The sequence below is a fragment of the Manis javanica genome, chromosome 10 (assembly GCF_040802235.1).
Source record: "Manis javanica isolate MJ-LG chromosome 10, MJ_LKY, whole genome shotgun sequence".
Classification (NCBI taxonomy): Eukaryota; Metazoa; Chordata; class Mammalia; order Pholidota; family Manidae; genus Manis; species Manis javanica.
The window spans coordinates 84,885,559-84,905,144 of NC_133165.1; the positions used below are offsets into that span (position 1 = coordinate 84,885,559).

General features: G+C 44.3%; 1 protein-coding gene across 8 annotated transcripts in view; it reads left to right on the plus strand.

The window, feature by feature from the left end:
- Nucleotides 1–213: 213 nt before the first annotated feature.
- CSAD (cysteine sulfinic acid decarboxylase) overlaps nt 214–19,586 on the plus strand; it is a 28,529-nt gene continuing 9,156 nt past the window's right edge. For 2 of the 8 annotated variants that reach the window (XM_073213477.1, XM_017673593.3), the window contains exons 1-10: nt 794–926; nt 12,572–12,708; nt 12,931–13,057; nt 13,137–13,227; nt 13,561–13,667; nt 14,091–14,206; nt 14,673–14,752; nt 15,069–15,123; nt 19,092–19,208; nt 19,289–19,353. In XM_073213477.1, coding sequence (XP_073069578.1) covers nt 12,583–12,708; nt 12,931–13,057; nt 13,137–13,227; nt 13,561–13,667; nt 14,091–14,206; nt 14,673–14,752; nt 15,069–15,123; nt 19,092–19,208; nt 19,289–19,353 — 884 coding nt within the window. In that variant the 5' untranslated portion in view covers nt 794–926; nt 12,572–12,582. Of the gene's footprint in view, nt 400–502; nt 584–793; nt 927–8,740; nt 12,333–12,571; nt 12,709–12,930; nt 13,058–13,136; nt 13,228–13,560; nt 13,668–14,090; nt 14,207–14,672; nt 14,753–15,068; nt 15,124–19,091; nt 19,209–19,288; nt 19,354–19,586 lie in introns of those variants that run through there. The other 6 variants (XM_073213479.1, XM_073213482.1, XM_073213481.1 and 3 more) reach the window with 6 other exon arrangements.

Here is a 19,586-nt window from a genome sequence, read left to right on the forward strand (position 1 = left end):
TGTTTGAGAAACCTAAAACCAGAAAGGGAGATGAGCTGTTAGGTGCAACATTCTCAAGTCATACAACCTGGAGTGGACTCCCCGCCCTTTTTGTTTTTTTTGCTGGACACTGTGAACCTCAGAGAGAAGCCATTAGTCAAGCAGTTTTTTTTCTAGCTTAAGAGAAGACACTGATCTCCTGGGCACAGTAGGGCAGCCAACAAGAGCAAAAGTATGGAGGAATGGAAAAAGGGGGCGGAGGCCCTTCGGGGCTTTTGTGCCGAGTGGGCCGGCCCGACAAGCTCACACTCTATTAAGGCGGCCCGACCGGAGCGGAGAAAAGCTCAGCGGCTATCGCTAGGCGCTCGGGTGGCAGGCAGAAACCGGAAAGGCAGTGCGTGCCCCGGCCGGCCCACAGGTGTGCGTTCCCCGTATCCGCCCGAAGGTACGCAAACTCGCTGCGGAGGTGAAAGGAGGGCAGACGTAACCCAGCGCTGCGCCGTTCCCTCACTCCCCCGAGCAGGCCAGCCAGCCAGCCAGCAGCCGCAGCATTAGCCGCACGAAGACGGCGGAGAGAGCCGGAGAGCGCCGAGGAGCGCGCGAGGTGCGTGCTCGCGCCCGCGTCCCCTCCGAGCAAGCCCCCCTCTGCCTGGCGGCCGGACCGGCGGGCGGGGGGCGGTACGCGTGCGCGGCCCCCTGCGTGCCCGACAAGCACTCTCCCTGCGCCACGCGCCCCTCCTCCCTTCCCCTCCCCCTTCCCGCGCTGCGCCCCACGGCCTGCGAGCTGCTGAGGCGCTGGCGTCTGCCCGGCCTACGGTGCGCTCTCCGAGCCTGCGCCTACCTGCCAGGCGCGGCCTCCCGCTGTCTTTCCCGCCGCGCGGCGCCTCCTCCAGGCCCCAGCACGCCGTGCCAACCCCGTGGCCACCGCTGCCCCTGCCGGGACCGAGGCAAGTTTACAAACACCAACCCGGGGCCCGTTTCCCCGGAAGCACTTCTCCCTCCCCCTCGTCCTCTCCGCTGAGCAGCAATATCCACTTCCGGGCTCGGGAGCCTGGACGGGCGGGGGCATCCCGAAGCGGGGTGAGGCTGAGGACGCAAGGAGGGGGGCTGCTGGTGAGTGGACTGTGCCGGCGAACAGAAGGACGGAAGGAGGCAGGCTAGCAGCCCGGCGCATGCGCCTTATTGCTGGCGCGCCCCCGCGGCCATCTTCACTGAGGGCAGAACGAAGGCCTTGAAATGATGGTGTGCTAGGTTCTCGTTGATAGGTTTTGGTAGGTGAGCTGTTTAGGGCTTCTTGAAAAAGCTCCATCAGTTTCCCTTCCTCGCGGACGTTCACCCTGTCGCTTCTAAGCCTGGATCCCCAAACAGAGCCAGAAAAGTTCGTACCCGACCTTCTCACGTAACTCGGCCGATGTTGTCTTTAGTTGAGCTTGCCATCAGGCCCAGTTCTGCAGATTTTGCAGCCGCCCAGCTAGTTGGGAAAGGAGTTAACTTTCTTTGCACTCCTGCCGTGTGCACTCAACTCCAATCTGAAAATGGGTGCCCCGGCAGTGGTCTGCGCATACCGAGGCCAGACTGGTTCTCTTATACTGCTTCCCCCTTTATTCCGGACCGTCCAACGTCTAACATTGCCCTTCTCCCCGAGAAAAAGCCATAGGATTCCCTTCAGGAAACTGTAGTCTAGTTGGAGACTTGGCGATGAAGGTTGGCCCCTGGGCCCGGCTGCATATGGAAAATGGAAACTCAAGTCTTTCTTTAAATTGTACTCCCAACTTTAGCTGTTAGGGAGGGGTCCCTCTGGCAAGGTACACTGGATGGAAGGAAATGTCGATTCCATTTAGGTACCAGCTTCTGCTGTAGGTGCGGTCAGGTTGTGAGTTTAGGATAATTAATGGAGATACCAAAAGAATAAAAAAGACTTTCTGTACACAGGTTTCATTTCCTGAGCTGTCCATGTTTTGAGCCATAAACAGCAAGTCCTTATGCTTTTAGCATCATCATAAAGTTGAGATAAAATGAGGGAGAAGTGTCATCAGAAGTCTTTACTAAAAAATTAGCTCATATTTACTTTAACAAATCCACACAACACAAAAGAATGAGGCAAAAATGTTTAGTTTCCCCCACTACTCACCCATGTTCCTGAAGTTAGTCACTTTTACCAGTTTGGTGTTTGTATCCCCAGGCTTTTTTCTGTGTTCATAAAAAATCCAGAACATATTTAGTGACTACTTACTATGGACCACACAAATGTATTTTAGAAATTTTCTAAGTCGGGTTACTTTTTAAAAATTGTTAGGTAGGGTTCCAACTTATGTTTATACTTTATAATTTGTCTAGACCCATCCTGATGAGCATTTAGGTGAGTTCCAGTTTTTTTGATTTATAAACAAAGCCATGATGAACAACATCCTTACATAGTTATCCTTTTGCACTCACAGATTTGCAGATAGGATATGTGCATTTAAAATTTTAATAGTCTATGAAACCGACTTTCAAAAGTTTGTAACGATTTACACACTCAGAACTGTGTGAATGTCCACGTTTCCTATAGTCCTGGAAAGACTGGATGCTATAAATTCTTTTTATATAGTTGCCAATTTGATAGATGAAAAATAGTAATTTCATTTTTTAATTTGCATGCCATTAACAGTTGAAGTAGAGCATCTCTTGTTTTTTTTGACCATTTTAATATTCTTTGTAAACTGAGTTCATATCTTTAGCCTGTTGAGGAAAAAAGTAGATTATGTGTCTATTTCTTAACAATTGGTAGAAATCTTCTGTATTTTATTAGTTTTTGTATTTGTCATAGGGATTTAAAATTTTCTCTTAGTTTTTCATTTATCTTTCAACTTAAAAAAAAAAGTTATGCTGTATGGGAAAATATTTGAAACATTCCTATCAAAAATAGGAACAAGACAAGAATGTTTACCATCAAAACTAATATTCTGCTAGCACTGCTGATCACCCAAAACTCTTATTATTTTCATATGATATATTCATCTACAAAGAGAATCAGTTGACAAACTACTAAAACCAGTGAGTTCAGCAGCATGGCCAGATAAAAGATTAATAAACAAAAATTATGAATAAAACAGAACAATAACCAACTATAAAAAATGATAAAATTTCATTCACAATAAAAATATTACATTTCTAGAAATTTTAACAGGAAGCTGAAAGTCACAGCTTAAGAAAATCAGACTGTTTCAGTGAGAGACAACAAAGGTGTGGTTAAGTGGATAGTTTTACCATGTCCATGAATAGGACAACTGAATATTGTAGAGACATAAATTTTTGCTGTAGAATTTACCTGTCAGTAAATTCTAGTACAACAGGACTTTGCATTTGAACTTAAGCTGATTTTAAAATGTACATGGAAAGTTATAACTGCAAGGAGAGCAAAAAACATTTTGGAAGCACTGAGTGGATAAAATAATGAGCAAGGAAAAATAAAGCCATGAGTTATTTTAACCACTTCAATGGTGTCTTTCTTTACACAGAATTTTAGAAGTTTTGTATAGTGAGATCTGCCTGTGGCTTTGAGTTTTTGTGACATGCTACCTCAAGATTAACGAACTATTTCCCTATGTTTCTTTCTGGTATTCTTGAAGTTGTGTATTCTCAGTTTATGACTTTATCTCGGGGCAGTTTATTTTTGTGTATGTTGAGAGGTAGTGAGAAATGCCAGACTTAAAAGGGACCAATAATGTGGGATAGGTACTAGCTTAAAAGTCAGAAAATCAGAGAGCTATGCTTGTTCCTATGTCACCTTTGTAATCTTGGACCAATTAATTTATGCTCTCTGGCCTGAGAACCCTTATATTGAAAATGAGGATAAATAAATAAATGACTTTTCAGACTAATTTCTAGCACTGTATTATGATCAAATGAGATCATAAATGAGAAGGCTTTCAGAAGAAAAAACCCTGCAAATCTCTTTAAAGTTATCATTAATAAAGGTTTTTGGTTTATGCAAATCAAATGCAGGTGGAGTGCAGCATTACTTTTCAGTACCTGGAACTACTGATTCACCAAATGTTTATTGAGTGCCTTTGTGCAAGACCTTGTGGGAAGGGTGTGGAGGGTGGAGGGGATGAAAACTTTGCATTTTTGAGCATCTGTTTTGTATTTACTTACTTAAAGAAGGAAAAGGCTTAGTCCTCCCGCCTCAGGAACTTACAGTCTAGAAGGGAAGAAAACACCATACAGATAAGGAGAATTGGTGTCTGTATCAAGGTGAATATTGAGTCAGTGGGGTTTATTAATAGGTAAGATAGTACAGAGGTCAGTATTTTCACTTTCTAATGATAAGCCTGTGTAAAAGTGCTTTAAGAAGCAGTTGCCCTGATACCTTTTCCCACCGGCAGGCCTCCTCCTGTGCCACCTTCCCTAACCTTCTCTGCACACCATTCCCTAAGGCCCATCCCATCACTTACTCAGCTAGTATTGTAATGATTACTGATTGGTCTTTTCCTGTGCTAGCTCTCTTATCTCCTGAAGGAGAGAGCGCCTGAGTGCTTTCTCTTTGGAGGCTGCTCTGGGCCAATTGAGCAGAGTTAACCAGCTGGGCCTGTGCTTTGCTAGTATTCCACTCTGTTGTGATGAGCATGCCTTTACTGTACACGCTGGCCTCCCTGCTGGCCTTTTAGCTGAAGTGCATAGGCAGATGTTGCGCCCGGGGTGGTGCTGGGCAACAGAAGTACACAGTCAAGGTTTGCTGAACTAGCTAAACCTGTTTCTCTGAGCGTCCATTGGACTGAGTAATAGAAATGAGCAGTATATGGCTACCTTTGTCACCCGCCAGACCTTTTGTGTGATAGTGGATTGAGGAGTTGGGAAACCACATGATGGACCAGGGTATTTTTTTGAGCCTGGCGATTTGTATATTTTGGAATTCTTGTTGCACCTTAATTCCTTCTTAATCTTTTTGTAAAAATAGAAATAAATAAAAGCAGCCTTTATGTTAATTACATAAGTAATGTGCAATTATTGCATAAAATAAAAAACAAGTGTATAAATATCCAGAAGTAACCACAGTTAATATTTTGAAGTTTTCCATCTTTCTCAGTCTTTTAGAAAATGCAAGGGGAGTGACTGCTAATAGGTATGGGGTTTCTTTTGGGGTGATGAAAATGTTCTGAAATTAAATAGTGTGATAGATGTACAACGTTGTGAAATACTAAAAACCACTGAATCGAGCACTTTAAAAGGACAATCTTCATGGTATGTGAATCATACCTCAATAAAGTTGTGATTTTTCTAAAAATGCTTGTAGCTAACATATAGTGTTGTCTTTATCTGAACTGAAAGTGGCAGATGTCATGCTCCTTAATTGCTAAATGTTTCCTCATATGTTTTCTCAAAATAACGTCCTCTCACATAACCACAAAGGAGTTGATCAAACCAGGAAATTTAATGCTGATAGAATACTAATAATTATGATGCCATCGCAGTGAGATTCCACCAATTGTTCCAATAATGTTCTTAGCAGGTTTTTGTCCCCTATTCAGGAGTCAATGTAAGATCACACATTCCTTTTGGTTGTAAAGTCTCTAGTTTCCTTCCATCTGGAACAGTCCCTCCGTCTTTCTTTGATTTTTGTGATGTGAACATTTTTGAAAAGTACAGGCTGCTAGTTCTGTAGAATGCCCTCAATTTAGATATATCTATTTCCTCAATTAAGTTTGAGTTAGGCATTTTTGGTAGAGAGATTACCTAAGTGCTGTTGAGTGCTTCTCAGTGACTTACCGCAGGAGGCCCATGATGTCAGGCTGTCCCATTATTGGTGATGTTTGCTTTGATCACTTGGGTAATGTGGTGTCTACCAGGTTTCTCCACTGCAAGTTACCATTTTCCCTTTTAAATGTTTTTAAGGAAAATAATTTTACAACATGCCCCAGAGGTGGGGAAGTTTACCTTTATCCAGGTTTTAATGTGCTGTTTTCTGAATAAGAGAAAGCTGTAACAACATTTGAAGATTAAATAAAAAGGAAACAAAACAGCCAAGGATGAGGAGGCAGGAGATCAGGTGGAATCTGGATTTGAGCAGCCAGTGGAAAATGGTATCATCTTCATTGAGCAAGAAGAGCATATTTGAGAAGACTGCTAATGAGTTCAATTTGGGGCCTAATGAATGTGAAATGCCTTTGAGACTTGCAAATTAAGCAGGTGGCTTTGTGGATCTGGGCTCAGAAAAGAGGTCTGGGGTGGAGGAGTCCCCAGGGACAGGTGCAGAATAAGGATGAAAGAGGCCTTGGACTAGAATCCTGAGGGACTCTAGCATTTAAGGGAGGGCCAAAGGAAGGTAAAAATGCAAAAGAACCTAATTTGTCAGGGGCAGTCATTTGGGAGCCAGAGAAAGGAAATGTTTCAAGATGGGATGGCAAACTATGTCAAATGGCTTCAGGGGGTCAGGTAGGATAAAGATGGTATGTGTCCATTAGATTTGGAGGCAGGGATGTTCTTGGTGACCTTGAAGGTGGAAGCTACATGGCGGCAGCTTGAAGAAAGTGTGAAAGGAGGGGAAATGAAGGCAGGGAGTGTAGGCAGCTCTTTTAAGAAGGTTAGCTATGAAGAGGAGGTCACTGGGACCATACTGTGAGAGGTTTAAACAATTAAAAATGCTGTGAGAAAGAGGTAGTTAGAAGGAGAGATGAAATGAGAGGGAGAATCAAGAGAGTATTCCTGAGGGAGGAGAGGAAGCCTTTAGGTCAGTAGATCCAACTCAGCTATCTACAGGGCCAGGCAGTTAATGCAAATGAGGTGAGGTGGCCTGTTGTGGACAGAACAGAGGTGAAACTGAAAATTTTTAACGCCCTGTGCCCAATGCTTGGGAGTTTTTATGCTTTCACCCATTGCCATGTGCTTTGTAGCGCCCTCTTATGGGAGGGCTATAATCCTCACCCCACTGTTCCCTGGGGCTGCTTGGGTCTACTGGATACAAACAAGCATCATATGCTAGGTATAAGTAGAAGTTTTAAGAGTAAGTACGTGGTTTTCTCTGCTTTTTGCTCTCTTCCTCTGCTGTGGGAACATTGTGTCCCAGATAGGGACTGTTCCTTCAGCCTTGTTCTTGGAATAAAGGCACATGAATCAGAGCTATAGCCAACCCCCACTGGCAATGTGAACCATGACAGAGAAATAAACCTCTGTTGTTGGAAGCCCATGGGATTTTGAAGCCATTAGTACCACAGCAAAACTAATCCAGAAGTTCAACTGAAATATAGCTATACTAAGACACCATTTCTTAGTCCTCAAAAAGATTCAGAAGTTTAATAGCATACTCTTGCAGAGGCTGGGAACACAGGTGCTTTTGTACACTGGTACAACCTCTGTGGATGTTGGCAATCCTTATCAGAATTACTAATGCAGATGGTTATAAAATAAAAAAAAGACAATAAGTCTGGCACAGATGTGGAGAAATTGGAACCTTCATACATTGCTGATAGGACTGTAAAATGGTGCAGCCACTTTGGAAAGCCAATATGGCAGTTCCTCAAAAAGCTAAGCATAGAATTACCATAACCCAGCAGTTCTACCACCTGATATATACCCAAGGAAATTGAAAACATCTGCCCACACAAAAACTTGTACATGAACGTTCACAGCAGCATTATCCACAACAGCTAAAATGTGGAAACAGTCCCAATGTCCATCAGTTGGTTAATGGATAAATAAAATAGTACATCCGTACATTGGAATATGATTTGGCCATAAAAAGGAATGAAGTACTGGTACTTGCTACAACGTGGTTGAAACTTGAATACATTATGACTTAAGAAGCCAGTCACAAGCCAGGTGGAGAAAGACAAGTACCGAATAACTTCACTCATTTGTGGAGTATAACAACAAAGCAAAACCGAAGGAACAAAGCAACAGCAGAGTCATAGACTCTGAGAAGGGACTAGTGGTAACCAAAGGGGAGGGGTTGAGGAGGGTGGGTGGGGAGGGAGAAGGGGATTAAGGAGCACTATAATTTGCAGTCACAATATAGGTGGGTCACAGGGAAGGCAGTACAGCACAGGGAAGACAAGTAATGACTCTGCAGGCATCTTATTATGCTGATAGTGACTGCAGTGGACTTGATAATATGGGTGAATGTTGAAACCATAGTGTTGTTAATGTGAAACCTTCATAAAATTGTATATAAATGATACTTTAATTTAAAGAAGAAGCCCGTCACAGAAGATCATGTATTATATGGTTCCCTTTATATGAGATGTCCAGAATAGGCAAACCTATAGAGGCAGAAAATAGATCAGTGGTTGCCTGGGGTTGTGAGGAGGGGAGAATAGGGAGTGATTGCTAATGAGTTTCTTTTAGGGGTGGTGAAAATGTTCTGGAAATAGATAGTACTGATGGTTGTGCAATTTTGATCCTATACAAAAAACCCACTGAATTGTATGTTTTATGGTATGTAAATTATGTATCAATAAAGCTGTTATATTTTTTAAAATGCGGAAGTTCTTCATGTACTGTTAAAAGATTATCCATATATTAACTGAAGAAAGCAAGGTGCAGAACAGTGACTATATGCCATATTCTCTATGAAAAGGGAGAAAATAATATATATTTACATTTTTTAGTTTTTGCATTAAAAACTTTCTGAAGGGTTACCCAAGAAACTAATAAAAACGATTACCTGTGGGGGTGGGGTTGAGAATGGGGCCTATGGAATGGGGTGGGAATTAGACTTTCCACTATTAATATTTTTATATACTTTGACTTTTGAACTACCCGAATATATTTCTTAATCAAAAAATGTAAAATAATGCATAACAGTAATAATAACAAAGGGGCAACTCCAGCTACAGGTAATTCTTGCTATTTATTAGTTCAAGCCAGTGTTGCTAGGTCTTCTGGGTTTTTTTGTCCAGAAGCTGGGAGTTTAGCATTAACAATTATCTTCAGAGTTTTTAAAACATACCATCCTAGCTGAACAAAACCAGGTCTGTGGGTGGGGGTGGGCTCACTGCCTTCCAGTTTATGCGCTTGCTTTAGACTGTGAACTCCATGAGGGCAGGGCTGTGGCCTTTTGCTCTCTGTTGTACCTCTAGTGGCTACCAAAGTGCTTGGCACATACTAGATTCTGAATACACATTAAAGGAAGGAAGGGAAGTGGGAGGGAGTGAGGGATCCAGAGTGCAGGTAACAAAGTGGAGTGAGTTTTGATGACTTTTATTTTCTCTAAGAAATTTGAAATGAAGGAAATGGAGAAGGTTGCTAGGTCAATTATTTGAGAGGTGTGGGAAAGTTTTGAGGTCCTTGCTGCAGAGAATTGGAGATAGAGCTGCCAATGGAAAAATAGTAATGTTGCCAGGCAGTGTTGAGCATCCAGGTAGCATATAGTCTTCACTGCTTTTTGCCTCTGAATATGGTTACTACCTTCCTTACAGTCCTGGGAATTCCCTTCACCTCTCTCCTGTGTTTGAGGAATTTGATGTAGTCTAAATCTCTGTCCTCTGTCTCTGACCTGGTTTTGGTTTGGTTTGTTTTCTCTCCTGGTCTTTGGATCCTCCATTGTTCAGAAACAGGATTCTCGTCTGCCTGTGTGTTGGTCAGCCAGTGGATTCTTTTAGTTTGTCCTGTTCTTCAAAGCTTCTTTGATTTCTTTCCCCTCTTTCTGAAACTTCCATTAGGTCACTGGTGTGCCTTTTGGATCGATCTAAAGTTCTTTTCTCTTTTATTGTCCATCTCTTTAAACTTTTATCTTTCTGTGTGATTTTTCTTGACTTCATCTTATTTCTGATTTTCATTTCAGTTGTCGTATTTTTTAACAAACCCTTCTTCGTTCTGCCAGCATCTTCTCAGCATTAAAGCAGTGATCTAACTCTAGTCACGTTCCTTCGCTTTGACGTACTATCTTGCAGGTCCTTCTTGCTTTGAAAAAGGAAAATTCTCTTCCAGCAGAGGCTCTTCCCTCTCTCAGGTCCCAGGACAGGATTCCGTATGAGGAGTGAGGGTGGTGATGTCTCAGTTCCCTGGCAGAAATGGGGGGTGATCAGAGCCCACACCTCCAGGTTTACTTCTGAGTGGCGACTGGGGTGATAATGGATAAAGAAGTTGCTGGGTGGATGGAGCCATGTCTTCCCCGCCAATCAGAGCTTTGAGAAAAACTTCTCTTCAGCCGACAGTCTCTCATCCTCACCAGTCATTCCCTACTTGCAAACACCTTGCAACCTGTTTTCCATCTTCACGGTGACATGAAAGTCTTCCTTGGCCAGCTTGCCATATCCAGCAGCCTGAGCTCCTAGGAGTACCAGCAGATGCCTTTGGAGATTCTGTCTTTCAACCCCGGATTTTGCAGAAACTGAGGCCCTGAGGTGTCCTCATTCCTGGCCCAATGGTCTTTGCAACTACAGCAAACTCAGTGCCTGAGAGAGCCACCGGTGAGGCAATGAGCGTGACTGGATCACAACAGGGCCTTCAGACGCCCAGAGCCCCAGAGCCCCACATGCCTGGTTCAAATCCAGCTTGGCCATGTACGTGCTGTGTGATCTGGACCAGTTACATACAGAGTGTCCCTGAAATCTCAGCTTCTTCATCTTAAATGTAGGTAAACTTACTCTAAACAGCTGTGAAGATTAGAATAATGCATACTAAATTCAGAGTCTGGCAGATGGTAAGTACTTCAGTGGTAGCTGTTTTTATTAGGCTTTCAACCTAAACACCCGACTTCTGCCACCCATTGGGGAGCTGGAGTGATCACTGAGGAAGGAGTGACTCTTTCATTCTCAAGGTCTGGGCCAGCTCCCCTCTTCTCCCCAAACCCAGTCTAGTGAGGAAAAATTTAAGGGTTTGACTACCAGAGTTCTTTGGACCTGTGGTTTCAATTAGTGTGGGGTCCAGTGGCTTTTGGCAGTGGATTATATCATAGCCATGCAATTTCAGGAAGCTTCCTCCCTTTCCACATTCTTTCAGTCCTCTTGCCCCCTCATCTGGGGGATTCCCCAGGTCTTGGTGTTTGCCTGCCTCCAAGCATTCTCTCTGTGGGAATGGGACCCATTACAAGGCTTCTGCTCCCCTCAACCCTGTTCAATTTGCTTTCTATTGTAGCAGCTCAGTGGAGCTCAGGGCCTGACCTCCCTCATTCCTCTCTCTGATTTTTCCTGCTGACACCGCCCTTACTCAGGTGTGGATCACCTCTTACCTGGTTTACAGCAACAGCCTGTTAATTCTCCTGCATCCTTTTGCTGTGTACGGGACTTCTGAGCATCAGTGTCAGCGCATTATTCCTTGCCACAGAATCTTCCAGTAACTTCCCGTTTTCTGCAAGATAAAATTTAATCTCCTTTGCCTGGCTGTCATTCAAGGTTCCCCATAATCTTGTGCCCTCCCTCATGCCTTTGCTGCCTTATCATCCCTACAGACCCCCCTCCAGCCAGCCAGGTGCCTTCCCTGACCTTAGAACAAGCCATCCTCATTCCCAGTGTAAGCTCCTGGCATTCCTCCCCTCCCCTGCATGCCTTCCTCCTCCCTTTTGTTATTCCCATTTCTTCTGCCTGCTTTCATGATTCAGCTCCAGCCCCAGGAAGATCTCTCCAGCTTCAGCCTCCATTCATATCCTCTTTTCTTGACTAGCACTCTGGGCTCAGGTTATGACTGGGCAGTAACTGTGGCATGTGCATTTGTGTCCTCCCAGTGGGACAGGGACGCTTTTTCCATCCCCAGCACCCTGTCATGAACAGAGCTGGCACTCACTTCAAAAAAAACATTCCCTGTTTATTGAGCACTGTTGCCTGCAAGGCACATGATTACACTTGTTTAATAAAATGTTTCCTCAACGTAACCTCCTTTCCTTCCTGCTCTAGGAGAGGGCTTTAGAAATCAGGACAGTTCTGAAAAGGCTCTGAGGGTTGGGATGCAAAGAGATTGGCTTCAAAGGCCTGCCTAAACCATTTCACCTTCACAGGTCTCTCTCAGACTCCCTGCCCCCTCAGTCACTGGGGTCACCAGCAGGGCTTCCTGTGCCTGCCCCCACTGCCCTTGTCTCCCTGCCAAACATCCCCCATGTCCCCACTCCTGGGCCCTTTGATTCAGGGTGGGAAGCCGCATTTCCGGATGGTGCTCTGCTCCCCTCAACCCTGCAGTTAACACAGCACTTGTTTTTGCCTTTCATCTCATTTCCCCACTTGTTCATGTCAGCTAATGATTATTCAGGAGACTTATCTCAACCTGCTGTCCCTGTCCCAAATCTGTAAGTGCTCTTCAGGGCAAAGGTCATGTGAGTGATGTCATGGTCATGTGACTGCCACCTATGCCCCACCCCCTCTTGCTGCCCTGATCCTAACCTTCTGAAGAGCTAATTGTGTCCCCTGCCTCCAGCTCACCTGAACAAAGACCTGAGCAGAAAGGTGAGGCTTTCATCTGTTAGGTGGGCAGTGGCCATTAGATCCCACCTGCTCAACACTAACTGCCTTTTTCTTTCCCACTGTTTCTACTGGCTTCCTCCCAGGATGCTCTCACTTACCATTGTCTGTACAGTAAAGGCTGGGGCTGCAACTTTAGCTCATTATGGGGTTAGGGTTCTTGCTGGTTCGATCCAAGTGGGGTGCACAGGCTGAGTAGGGAATAACTCCTGCTCTACTCACAGATTTTATCCTGATGGCTGACTCTAAACCACTCCTCTCCCTTGATGGGGACCCTGTGGCTGCAGAAGCCTTGCTCCGGGATGTGTTTGGTATTATTATGGATGAGGTCATTCGGAAAGGGACCAGTGCCTCTGAGAAGGTGGGTCCTTTCTCCCTCCTCCTCCTGCCTGTCAAACCTGGCTCTGAACTTTCCTCCTCTGACAAGGCTTCTCCCCAGAATTCACTGACTCACTGTGTGCCTTAGGGATCATATATTGGGTCATACTGTGTTTATTTACCCTTGTTCATGTGCTGCTTTGAAAATATTCCTAACTTGTTTTAAGTGCAAGCTGGTGGTGCCTTGTGTCACTTCTGCTCCTAGGTCTGTGAGTGGAAGGAGCCGGAGGAGCTGAAGCAGCTGCTGGATTTGGAGCTGCGGAGCCAGGGGGAGTCACAGGAGCAGATTCTGGAGCGGTGCCGGGCTGTGATCTGCTACAGCGTGAAGACCTGTGGGTCCTGGGTTCTCGTGGGAGGAGTGCCTGGAGTTTGTACCCAGCTCCACTCTGAACTCCCTGCCCCCTTCTCCAGGTCACCCTCACTTCTTCAACCAGCTCTTCTCAGGGCTGGATCCCCATGCTCTGGCCGGGCGCATTGTCACCGAGAGCCTCAACACCAGCCAGTGAGCTGTCCTGAGGCCCCTCCCACCGCCCCACAAAGGATTTGGATTTGCTTGAGACATGCCCTGGGGGAGGGGAGGAAAATAGATGTTGCCCCCTTTTTTCTGGGAATCTGCCGGTAGAGTCTTTCCCCTTTACCTGCTTTGGGCTCCCTTTCTCCCAGCTTTCTCATGCCTCCTGACCCCAATTTTTCCTCATCCTTCTTTCCACCGTTCTTTATTATCAATTCCTTGGGCCCTCCCCTCTCATTCCCTCCACCACCTCCTTCTGACTCCCCCTGGCCTGGCCATCCTTCCTCATCTCTTCCCCTTTCTCATCATTTCCTCTTCTGACAGGTACACTTATGAAATTGCCCCCGTGTTCGTACTCATGGAAGAAGAGGTGCTGAAGAAACTCCGGGCCTTGGTGGGCTGGGGCTCTGGGGATGGAGTCTTCTGCCCTGGTGTGTGAGAAGGAGGGGTGCTTTCCTTTGGCCCTCTTAGGGGTTCCCCCTGCCCTTCTCTTGCTTTCAGCTGGCGGTGGTGGGCGGGAGGGGGGTGGCTTCCTCCTTGTCACCTCTCCACCTGGGCTCTGTTAAACCAGAGAGAAGCTGCCCAGTCCCCTGTACCCTTATGTTTGCTGAACAGCCCACAGGATCAGTGCTCCAGTGCCTGTTTTATAGGGGGTGGGCTGTCCTGGATAGCTCAGGATATGGGGGTGCAGCCAGGGTGGTTATCAACATGCCATTCATGGAGTCCTGGGAATTTGTGGCCTGGGAGCCAACCACAAGTGTTGCTTTGATCACTTCTACTGGGTAGAGAAATCGGGTGAGGCAAGCTTAGTTTTGACCCACTGCTCTCCCTCCTGCCATCACTCCTCATGACAGGTGGTTCCATCTCCAACATGTATGCTGTGAACTTGGCCCGCTATCAGCGCTACCCAGATTGCAAGCAAAGAGGCCTCTGGGCACTGCCGCCTCTGGCCCTCTTCACATCAAAGGAGGTGGGAAGAGGCACAGGCCTACCATGCGCCCTTGATTCTAATCTCTAGCCAGCTGTGTCTTGAGACCCTTCTCTTCTGAGCCTAGCCTGCCCTCAGTCAAGGGGCTCGGTAAACACTATCACTCTCCTTGCCTTCTGTCTGGGGGCAGTGGGTAGTAGAGGGGCAATGAGTATAGTGGACACAGACAGCATACTATCTGCTCCGAGTGTGGTCCATGGATCAGCACCACTAGTATCACCTGGGAGCTTGTTAGAACTGTAGAAGCTTGGGCTCCACCCGACCTACTGAATATGAATCTGCATTTTAACCAGACACCCTGGTGATTTGTGGGCACGTGACCATTTGAGCGGCCCTGGTCTATGTGGTCTCATCTACTGCAACTCCCGCTTTTACAGAGCTTTCTCCTCCCCATCCTCCCTGCCTTCTTGCCCCTACCCTAATCTGACCTCTCTGCCTTGCTCCACAGAGTCATTACTCCATCAAGAAGGCAGCTGCTTTTCTGGGACTTGGCACCGACAGTGTCCGAGTAGTCAAGGCAGATGAGAGGTGAAGGTCCTCTGTCCACATGGCTCAGAACCCAGCCTGGCACAATGCACCTCCTGCTGCCAGAAACTCTTGCTTCAGGCCCATGCCCCTAGTGGACTTCTCTCTCCTCTTTGTTACTGCAGAATCACCACTTCTGTCTATCAGTGCCTGCTAGGGTCTCCTGCCTGGTCCCCTGAGATCTGTTTAACCCTTTTAGGGAAAAAAATCAACATTATGGCCTCTGCACTGCTAGCCCCTCAATACTCTGCTCTCAACAGTTCTGCCTCCTAGCCTAGAAAAACTACTACTTCTCTACCCACTCAGTTTTCTTTTCCAGAGGGAAAATGATCCCTGACGATCTGGAGAGGCAGATCCATATGGCTGAGGCAGAGGTGAGTGAGTGAGTGAGGAGCTTTGGGGCAATGAAGCTAGACCCCTCTGTTCCTTTCTTGGGGGGGTTCTTAGGCTGTTTCTATTCAAGGCATCCCTCATCCCTCTCCTTGGTTTCCATGCCCATCTCCCCTGTGGGCTGCAGGGACACGTGGACAGCCTGAGGAGGACACTGTGGTACTCTTGGGCCCTGCTGAGACCCAAAGGCAGGATGGGACCCCAGGAGGCCGGAGTGGGGCTGGGTCACTGAGTGCAGTTCAGGGTGGCACCACCAGGAGGATGCATGCCTGAAACACAGGGCGGGAGGTTCTGTGAGCTGGCAGGCTCTGTGCAGGGAGACCCTCAGGCAGATGTGCGGGCCAGTGGCCAGGAGCACTGGCTGTGAGCCATGGGAAATGTGGGGCACCAGCCCTCTTCTCCACACGGGGGCAGATAAGGACTACTGCAGCCATCCTGGGGGGCATTTTGGCACTATCTGTACAATTTAAATGTATCTATCCATGGATCCAGAGTCCCACTGCTAGGATTTATTCTATGAATCATCACAAGTGCTTAGAATTCTGCACTGGAGCAAAGAGGAACATTATGTATTTTTTAAAGTGTGCATCAGTAGATAAATTATGGTGTATCTCTGTGTCTCAGTTTTGTCCTTTGTAAAATGACTGTAATACAGAACTTATTACGTAGGGATGTTGTAAGAATTGAATGAATTAGTATATGTAAAGTTATAAATAAATATTGAATATAATATATATTAGCTGCTGCTGTTGTTATTATTGGAGTACTCTGAGGTCGTTGAAAAGAGTAAGGTGAGAATATATATGTACTAACATGAAAATGCCTCCAGTTTTCATCTATGTATAAAGTAGATCTAGCAAGTTACAGTGTAGAATGGACACTTTGAGCCTATTCTTATTTAGGACAATATATATTTATTGATACATGGATGTTGCTTCTGAGTAGCAATATAAGCAGTAATTAGAATAGTGGAGTACCACTGTGTATAAATTATTTTTTACTAATATATAGTTCACATGCCATACAATTCAGCTACTTATAGTGCACAATTCAGTGGTTAACATATTTACAGATGTGTACCACTATCAACTACAATAAATATTAGAACAGTTTCATCCCCCTAAAAATAAATCCCATATACCCTTTAGGCTTCAGTCTTCAATTCTCTCAAACCTCCCATTAAGCAACATTAATCTACTTTGTATCTGTGGATTTGCCTGTTCTGGATTTTTCATATAAATGGAATCATACTGTCCATGGTCTTTTGTGAAGAACTTCTTTTACTTTACATCTTTTACTATGATAGCTTCAAGGTTCATCCTTTAGCATGTACCAGTACTTCATTCTTTCCCATTGTCAAATAATATTCCATTGTATGGATGTAACACATTTTATTTATCCATTCATCTGTTGATGGACATTTGGATTGTTTCCACTTTTTAGCTGTTTTGAATAATGCTGCTCTGAACATTTGTGTACAAGTTTTTGTGAACATGTTTTGCATTTCTTTTCGTTATATACCTGGGGGTAGAATAACTGAGTCATATGGTAACTGTATGTTTAACCTTTGAGGAACTGCCAGATTGTTTTTCAAAGTGGCCGTACTGGTTTACAATCTACCAGCTTTGTATAAAGTTTCCAATTTCTCCACATCCTCACTAACACTTGTTATTTTTTTTTGTTGCTGTTCAGTGAGTGTGAAGTGGTACCTTGTTGTGGTTTTGATTTGCATTTCCCTGATGACTAATGATGTTGAGCCTGTCGTGTTTATTGGTCATTTGTATATCTTCTTTGGAGAAATGTCTGTTTAGATCCTTGCCCAGTTTTTAATTGTGTTGTCCTTGATGATTGAGTTATACCAGTTCTTCATGTATTCTGTCCCTTATCAGATACATAATTTACAAATATCTTTTTCCATTCTGTAGTCTGTATTTTCACCTCCTTGATAAGTATCCTTTGAGGCACAAAAGTTTTAATTTTGATGAGGTCCAGTTCATCTTTTTTTTTTTGTTTGGTTGCTTGTGCTTTTGAGGTCATATCCAGAAAGGCTTTTCTTAACCCAAGCTCATGAACATGTACTCTGGTATTTTTATCTAAGAGTATTAAAGTTCTAACTCTTATATTTGGTTCTATGATCCATTATGAATTAATTTTTGTATATGGTGTGAAAAAAGGGTTCACCTTCACTCTTTAGCATGTGGCTATCCAGTTGTCCCGGTGCCATTTGTGAAAAGATTCTTTCCCCAGTGAATTTTCTTGGCATCTTGTTGAAAATCAGTTGACTGTAGTTGTGAGGGTGTGTTTCTGTTCCATTGATCTGCATGTCTATTCTGTAGACCACATTGTCTTCATTGCTATGGCTTTGCAGTCAGTTTTATAATCAGGAAGTTTAAGTCCTCTGACTTTGTTCTTCTTTTCCCAGATGGTTTTGGCTGTTCTGGATCCCTTAAATTTCCACATGAGTTTTAGGATCAGCTATCAATTTCTACAAAGAAGTCAACTGGGATTTTTATAGGGATTGTGTTCAATCTGTAGATACATGAACATGGAATATCTTTCCATTTATTTAGGTCTTCTTTGATCTCTTTCAACAGTTTTCTGAGTATATGATTGGCACTTCTTTTTTTATTGACTAGTTGATAGACAATATTATATTGATTTTAAGTATACAACATAGTGATTTGGATTTAGCACATCTTGTGTAAATTTATTTCTAAGTATTTTATTCTTTTTGATGTTCTTTAAGTGAAAATTTCCTAATACCATTTTTGGATTATTTATTGCTAATATATAGAAATACAATTGCTTTTGGTATCTTGTACCCTGCAAACTTGATGAATTCATTTATTAATTCAAATAGTTTTTTAATGGATTCCTTAGAATTTTCTAGATATAATATCATGTTACCTGTAAATAGAGAGTTTTGCTTTTTTCCTTTCCAGTCTGGATGTCTCTTATTTTATTTTTTACCTAATTGCCTTGCTAGAACCTCAGTACAATGTTAAGTAGAAGTAGAATAGTGGACATTCTTGTTCCTGATCTTAGGGGGAAGGTTTTCAAGCTTTTCACACTGATGTCAGCTATGGGTTTTTTGTAGTTGCCCTTTATCAGGTTGAGGAAGATTCCTTCAATTCCTAGTTTGTTGAGTGTTTTTATCATTAAGGAGTGTTGGATTTTGTCAACTGTTTTTCTGTGTCTATTGAGTTGTTCAATAGACCATACTGAGTCACTTTTTCCTTTATTCTATTGATAAGTATATTACATTAATTGATTTTTTTGAATGTCAAACCAAGCTTGGGCTCCTGGAACAAATCCCACTTTGTCATAGTGTGTAATTCTTTTTGTATGTTGCTCATTTGGGTTTGCTAGTGTTCTGTAGATTTTCCATCTATATTCTTGAGATATTGTCTGTAGCTTTCTTGTGCGATGTTTTGTTTGGTTTTGGTATCAGATTATACTCACCTCATTGGGTAAATTCAGAGTGTTCCCTCTTCTGTTTTTTGGAAGTTTGTGAAAAACTGGTATCAGCTCTTTTTTTAAATGTTTTGTAGAATTTATCAGTGAAGACCTGTAGGTATGAACTTCTCTTTGTGGTAGTTTTTTGAATACTCATTAAATTTATTAATTAACTTTTATACTCTTAGACTTTTAAAATAGCATTTTGATCTTCCAGTAGGACATTAAAATTTGTTTGAAAAAGTATGAACTTTGGAAACATTATCAGACAGACGTAGCTTTGAATTCCATCTCTGGAACCTTCCACTTGGGAACAAGTTTCTTGACACCCCTGCATCTCAGTGTCTTCACCTGTAATAAAGGCAGCAGTAACATGTTGGGTTGTAAGGGCTCCACTCAGGCATGCAGGGAGTTGAGAGCTGGACCTTAGCAACAGGCTCTGGGTAGCTTTTGAGATGACATCACAGCCTCTTTCTCCCTCTGCCCTTTGCTGCAGGGCACCGTGCCATTCATGGTCAGTGCCACATCTGGCACTACTGTGCTGGGTGCCTTTGACCCCCTGGAGGCAATTGCTGATGTGTGCCAGCGTCATGGACTGTGGCTGCATGTGGATGTGAGTGCAATTTGGACCTGAGGGTGGGGTGGGGTGGGCTCAGCCGGGACAAGGCCCACCTTCTTCCTTCTGCTCCACAGGCTGCCTGGGGTGGGAGCGTCCTGCTGTCACAGACACATAGACATCTGCTGGATGGCATCCAAAGGTGCATACAGCCACCTACTTCCTGAATTGACCCTTCAAATTCTTGATCCAGAGATTACAGTGTGGACTAGGGAGCTTCAGATGGGAGTCGGGGAAGGAGGCTGGTGGGAGGAGTATTGGAGAGATGGTGGATGGGGCTGGGAGGTCAGATGTCAGACTGTGAATCCGTCCTGACTGCTGGGCTTGGGTGAGACTAAAGCCCCTTTACTGGAGATCCAGAAAAGGAGGGGAGCT